Source organism: Quercus lobata, chromosome 10 (genome assembly GCF_001633185.2).
Source record: "Quercus lobata isolate SW786 chromosome 10, ValleyOak3.0 Primary Assembly, whole genome shotgun sequence".
NCBI lineage: Eukaryota > Viridiplantae > Streptophyta > Magnoliopsida > Fagales > Fagaceae > Quercus > Quercus lobata.
The window spans coordinates 5,044,330-5,051,221 of NC_044913.1; the positions used below are offsets into that span (position 1 = coordinate 5,044,330).

At 33.4% G+C, this 6,892-nt stretch overlaps 1 protein-coding gene across 1 annotated transcript; it reads left to right on the forward strand.

The window, feature by feature from the left end:
• Positions 1-3,486: 3,486 nt before the first annotated feature.
• On the forward strand, positions 3,487-6,661 carry LOC115964125 (probable ubiquitin-like-specific protease 2A). The gene is made up of 7 exons (XM_031083459.1): positions 3,487-3,776; positions 5,219-5,408; positions 5,498-5,665; positions 5,798-5,929; positions 6,012-6,093; positions 6,203-6,313; positions 6,410-6,661. Exons 1-7 carry the CDS (start codon positions 3,686-3,688, stop codon positions 6,470-6,472), a joined length of 837 nt encoding a protein of 278 aa, XP_030939319.1. The 5' UTR covers positions 3,487-3,685; the 3' UTR covers positions 6,473-6,661.
• Positions 6,662-6,892: the final 231 nt, after the last annotated feature.

Consider the following 6,892-nt stretch of genomic DNA (forward strand, 5'->3'; position numbering starts at 1 on the left):
GGTCTGGTTTCTTATCTATAAGATAAGTGGGACTATAACCAAGTCCTGGTTCAATAAGCCCAGTTGCTAAATAGCTTGAGGAACTAGCAATGCTTGGACTACGTTGGAGTTCATGCATTCTTTTCTGTGTTGAGTTCTCTTTCACTTGTGGCATTCTTTTTGCTTGCAAATTGAACACATTAAAAGAGCCTAACTGGTTGTGCAGCTGATGTTGATGAGTACTTTTCATGCTTGAACTTGTGGCTTTACTGTTAGCTATGTTGTTTGTGTCCTCAACTGAGTTCTGCCTCTTCATACTGCTTTGCTCACAAATCCAACGTTGTCGCCTTTCGTACTCGGGTTTGCTTGAAGAGATGCTGGGTTTAGAGAGCATGGGAATTGCTTTCTCTGGTGTTGGTTTCCTGGGTGGCAACTCACCTTTTTGTGAAGTGATTGTTTGGAATTTTGACCCTTTGCTTGAGGCTTGAGTAATGAGGGGAAAAGATGTTGAAACTGGCATAGCCTTTGGAGTGTTAGAGAAACCAGATTGTGCTGCTATAATCTGTTACACCATCATGAGAAGATAAATTAGGCAACAATCATCATATAGGAATGATTTCCTTTTCCTATTAGGATCCAAGAGCATGCTTTGTTTTCTTTAATTTGTAGTTTGCTCTAGAAAAAAATAATAATAAAAAACTTCATTCACAGTACTGAATAATGTACCTTTGAATGGCTCTCAAAAACTCTTTTTCTTGCATTGTCGAGCAAAGTTTTCAAAAAGAGTCGTGCTTTCTCATCCAACTGTTTAAGAACAAGAAGGTCGTGTTAATATTAAATCATACCAAAAGAGCACTGAATGTTTACAATGTTGCTAAATACCATATGACACTCATTCCTTGTGTTTAAAAACTTATAAACTGAAGTAACAATGAATGTGATTGATGTTAGGACAATAACATAATAAGCAAATTTTTTGGTCATTTTTTTCTTGGGTTTAAAAATTGACACATAGTTTGTAAAGCTTATGTAGTAAAATTTGTAATATTCCTAGTATCACTCAAAAAAGATATCAACAAGAAAAGGAAAAAGGAAAAACAACTATTCTCAACATATGACTTCTTTGCACATTCTCAAGATTCTTTACAATTATCTATAATCAAATCATACAATGAACAAAGAGGTACAAAGGAATAGAGTATATTGCCAAAATGCTCGGGGTGAAAAATTAAAATTAAGAATCAAATAAAAGAAAATTTCATTTCCGTTGTTAATTTTTTTCATAGCCAAAATAATGAGTGTGCTAGTGAAGTAATACATTTGAAAGTCAAGACTCCATGACATGGTAGGTCAAAGGAAATAGATTGTTTCGAGATAAGAGAGCTTACATTTTCTGAACTTTTGCTTTGTAGGCCTTGATCAATATTTTGAAGGAGCCCATATAATTGTCTCAAGGCAAGGAGATCAGATTGTACTTCCTCAAGTTCCATCTTTTCTCATTAAAAAATCTGTAAAATTTATTGAAATCAAGTTTAGCCACAAATAATTGATTGTTGGGTAAAACAATCTAATTCCAACCTCTACAGAGCTGGCTAAAAGAATCAAAATAAAGTAAATTGAATATCATATGAAACAGTGGATGTCATCTACATGGGATAGAGTTTCATCCCAAAGGTCCCAAACATGACCAGTACTCCAAAATCATCATTCTGCAGGTAATGTTTGCACACAGAAAAAGGGCCATTTAAGAAAACAAGTTTTTGGTAAAGCATACACAAGCATGAACCATGCCACTAATTGCATTTACAGATATATTAACAAATTAACCAAGAGAATAAAATTATATAAACAAAAACAAAACAAATCACACATAAAAAATCTAGAACACACTCGTTCAAAAAACAGCAAAAAAAAAAAAAAAAACCCATATAAAATCTAGAAAATGGAGTTAATTCAAACTCAAGAATTAAAAATTCTCACATACACCCAATTTCACCAATACAAATCATCAACCCAGAAGAGCATTTAATACAATGCATAAATTCAACAGTGAATAAGATTGAGTCTGTTTAATATCAGAGTAAGAACTCACAAGCAACTTCTGTACATGTATGAAAGCAAATAGATGATGATGATGAAGCAGAAAAACAAAAAAGTGGCTGATTTGAGATAATTTGTCAGCTTTTTTTCTTGAAACCTTTTATGGGGTTTCTGTCATGTACTCTGAGCTATGCTCTCTTCTCCATTTCCTGCCTTCTTATGCGCTCTAGTTTTGGGCAACAAACACAAACAGTGAAGGGCTCTTGGAAACACTGAATTACACTTGTTTAGTGAGGAAGTTTGTGGCGGTTGGGAACGTTGAGAATAGGTGTCTGTTGTTGATGAATGAGAGTGAACGTGCCTGCGTGTCCTTTTGATTTAAGGTTTCAAAGGTTTGTAACTGCCGAGTAAAATGAGTCCAAGGAAAATTGGTATCTTCATGTACAATGTAATTGAGATTGGGCCGATGCCCATCTTTTTTGGTTGCTTGGGTTTATGTTTTGGAGGACAGAGGTGGGCTGGGCCCATTTATAATTGTTAGATTTTAAGGAGGTGTTTAGTATAGGGGTTTTGAGTAACTTTGAGTGTTTTTTATATACGTGCGGATGAAAAAATATGTGTAACTGTATTTAAAATGTTCAAAAAGTTACTCAAAATAGGCTACCAAACAGGGCTAAATGTTAGAAATTCTAATAAAATGTAATGAATTACTTGCTATTGTATTACACAAAATGTCTTTTGTTTTTTTTTTTTTTTTTGTTTTTGTTTATATAGATAAAAACACCAACACACAACGGTAGAGAGAAAAAGATTTTTTGGAAGGGTCATTGTTAACAAAAGCTCTCGTGGCATTTGTTTTTTTTTAGAGATAATTACAATATGCTTCTAACCTTGTAATTTAAACCCTTTCTCCTCTAAACCAATTCAGCTACAAGACTTTTGTTAATAAAATGTAATGAACTCTTTCCTCCTTGTGGCATTTGTTAATATGTTAATAAACAATTTTAGAAAAATTATAAAATTATTTTAATATTTTTATGATAAAAAATATAAAAAGTTGTCAAAAAGTCAATTGTTTTTTATTTCATATAAAAAAAAAAATTTCATAAACTAATTAGGGCACTTTAAACTCACGTATATCACCATTTTTTTGACTTTACCCACTTGATTTTCATTTAATAGATAAATACATACATGGGTAAAAGGAAGGATATTTTTTTCTTTTGCCACATCATATCAATGTTCGCTCTTAAAATAAAAAAGAAAAAGAAAGATAATTTACACAATTTTACCCTAAGCTATCACCCGATTATATTTTTTTTGAGAATCAATTTTGCATTCAAATAGTTCAGAGGGTTATTACCCTAAGATATTCTTACTAATAATAATAATAATGATAACACAGTAATAATAATAATAAAAGTGTTCAAAGGATGATACTGTTATTTTATCCCATCCAAATGCACCTTCAGTCCAGATGATTCGCAGGTACACTCACACATGACACAAACGTTCACAGAATTCACACTTTCTTCTAAAACAAACAACTAACAAGTAGATTACCAAAAAAAAAAAAAAACAAAAACAACTACCAAGTCCCACTTGCATTTAAAACCTTCTCTCTCAGTCTCTCTCTCTCTTTCTCAATCACAAGGACGCAATTTCAATGAGAAAATCTCAAAGAATGGGAAGGAAAGAGAGAAAGCTGGTAGAAACCATATCAATAATCGACGAGGACTCTCCTTCTCCAACTTCTGGTATGTTTTTCTCCACCGTTTGTTCACTTTCCTTTTTAGTTTTATTGTTATTTTTATAATTTATTCGTTACTTTGTTTCTGAGAGGAAAAAAAAAACATAAAAAAACTAAACTTGATAGTTCAAAACACACAAAGATTTGAACTTTATGGTGCAAGACCCTTAGTTTTTTCGGGTTCTTAACTTGGTACTAATTTTTAATGTTGAATTCTCTTAATGCTGAAGAAAAAACCAGTGTAATTGCAAATTGTTTGTTTTATTGTTGAATGTATGAACAAGGGTTTCACATTGTTTAAATTGAATTTGCAGACAAAGAATCAGTGTGTTTTGGTGTTTGATGGAAATTTAATATAACCTATTTGTGGGGTTTATTTTATTTTATTTTTTTGGAATGTCAGTTTGATTTGGAGTTTAAATGTTTTTTATTTATTTATTTTTTCTTGTTTGGGCAAATTAAACAATGAAAGAAACCACCAAATCTTACTCACTTTGCAATGGTATAGATTAGTCAAGTCTGCATTGCTCACATCAGAAATTTGACAAAGGACAGATAGAGAGAGAGGAAGTTATTATTATTATTATTATTATTGGTAAGGTATACACGTACCCAATAAGTCTTGAATGCAGGGCCTCACACTCCTTCCTATTATTATGGGAGGAGGAAGTGCCAGTTGGGCTATAGCTCATTGGTGATCGGTTGTATTTTTAATTTGGAATGATGGGACCAAAATTGAGGACTGTTATTTATGGAATTTTTAGTATAATTGGCTTGAGGGAATTGTTTTGTTATAAAAAAATTGTGCTTTATTACATTGATTTGTAGAAGCTTAAAATAATTTCAGCATAGTGTCAATAACTAGTGTGCATTCCGTACCTATGTATGAAATGCGGCGTAATGAAGTGGCATGCCTTGCTTACTCATGTCTAGGTTTTTTGATTTTGTAAATATTTTAGGGAGATGTATTTTTGAGTCCCTGGTGAGTAAAGGGAAAAAGACTGAACAAGGTATTAATTTTTTTATTATTGTTGTTATCTTTTGCCAAAACCCTTTTGTTTCTATTGATTTGGACTCCATCTTTTTAAAATGTTGTTCTTTGTGCTGAGCCATTGAGGCTTTTGTATACCCTGAAATTCTAGGCCTTGGTCCTTTTAATCATTGCTATAAATTTTTTACTTATAACAACATATGCGTATTTAGTCTCCAGGAAATTGGGGGTGCTGAACTTAATTATGTCAGTGTCGTAAAATTTTTAGCAGAATTTGAAGTTTTCTTTTGCTCTATATTCTTAGCAACCAAATGGATCAATGAAACCTACCCTATGCTTTTGTGCTTTGGTCATACCTGTTAGAAAGGATTTTTATTCTGCGGTGAATGATGGGGTTGAATGAGCTTGTTTTGCCTTGATAAAGTTTCTTGGTACTCAAATTTCAAAGCATGTTGCAGTTTCCATGAAGGCTCGCAGTAATTTGATTGAGCAAGAAGCTGACATGATAAAGAGGGGCTTTTTAGCAGATTCTCCAATGATTCTAGTTGACTTTCCTCGCCGTCGGCGATCAAAGAGGAAAATTAGGTCTAAGAATGCAACGTGTATGCAAAATAAGCTTGATAGTGGAGCTTTTGAATGTTATTTCCAGTGAGTCTTGATCTCAATTATTCTGCCATTGGAATAGTTGTCTCAATTTTCATGCCCATGTTCTGAATTAAAGTGCCTGACATGTATAGGAATCTATGGAGGAGCTTTTCAGAAGATAAGAAAACGTCCTTTACATACCTTGATTGCTTATGGTTTGAGTTACATAGGAAATCAGCCTATAAAGCCAAGGTGCTAACATGGATACGGAAAAAGGACATTTTTTCGAAGAAATATGTTTTGGTTCCTATTGTTTGCTGGTAGGTTTCTTTCCATTAACTTGACTATAAACATTTTGTTTATTGTCAATGGATGGGATTTTATGATGCTGCCTTGTTTCTTTGTCCTAGAGATACAATCAGATTTTATTGTTTCAAATACCATTTCTTTAGGCGTCACTGGAGCCTCCTGATCTTCTGCCACTTTGGTGAGAGCACAAAATCAGAAACAAGAACACCATGCATGTTGTTGCTGGACTCACTTGAGAAGGCAAACCCAAGGCGGCTTGAACCAGATATAAGAAAGTATGTATAGCAAAACCTGCCTCCATCTGTTGGTATAATTGTTTATTCAATGTTTTGATTTTTTTTTTTTTTATTCCTTCAGATTTGTATTGGACATCTATAAAGCAGAGGGTAGGCTTGAGACTGAAGACTTTATATATCAAATTCCTCTCTTGGTGCCTAAGGTGATCATTAATACATGCTCTTGATTAATTTCCACCTCAATCCTCCTGTTTTTCACTTGTATTTTCATCCAGAACAATAAGAAAGTGGAATTCTTTTATATAATTTTAGGTGCCACAACAGAGAAATGGTGAGGAATGTGGCAGTTTTGTTCTCTACTTCATTAACTTGTTCATGGAGAGTGCTCCAGAGGATTTTAGCACTCAGCATTTTCCTTACTTCGTGAGTTTTCTCCTTGGTGTCTCGTTTATTATATGAAGTACCAAAACGAATATGTAGATGTTGTGCTGGAGATAACCTTTCTGTAATTTCCTGCAGATGAAAGATAATTGGTTTACCCCTGAAGGCTTGAAAAGCTTCTGTGAGAAATTGAGTCCTTGAAAGAGAAAAGTGATGTTGATGAGCTTCTGTAGTTGATTTCTGACAGCTTGATAGGTTTAAGGTTGTTGTTAGTGTATTAGGAAATGACAATTTTTCCATATATTTAATTTTTAGGATGTGTTTATGTCAATGAGGCATGTATATAGGTAAATAAAGGTGCTAATTAATGATTAATTTACCATTTGGCTATTTGGATTTCTTCTTTCCTTCCTCTTCTGTGTTTGTTTCCTCTCTCTCTCCTGGGAATTAAATTGATATACAGTATGATGACACTCCATACCTATAATGTTCATGCATCTGGAGATGAGTGATTATAAGCGGTCTCAAAGTACAGTGATGGCAATAAAGGCCATAACCAATTGCAGTACCAGCACAGCAGTCTCTAATTGCTACATAACCTACTTTAAAACCGTTGAGAAC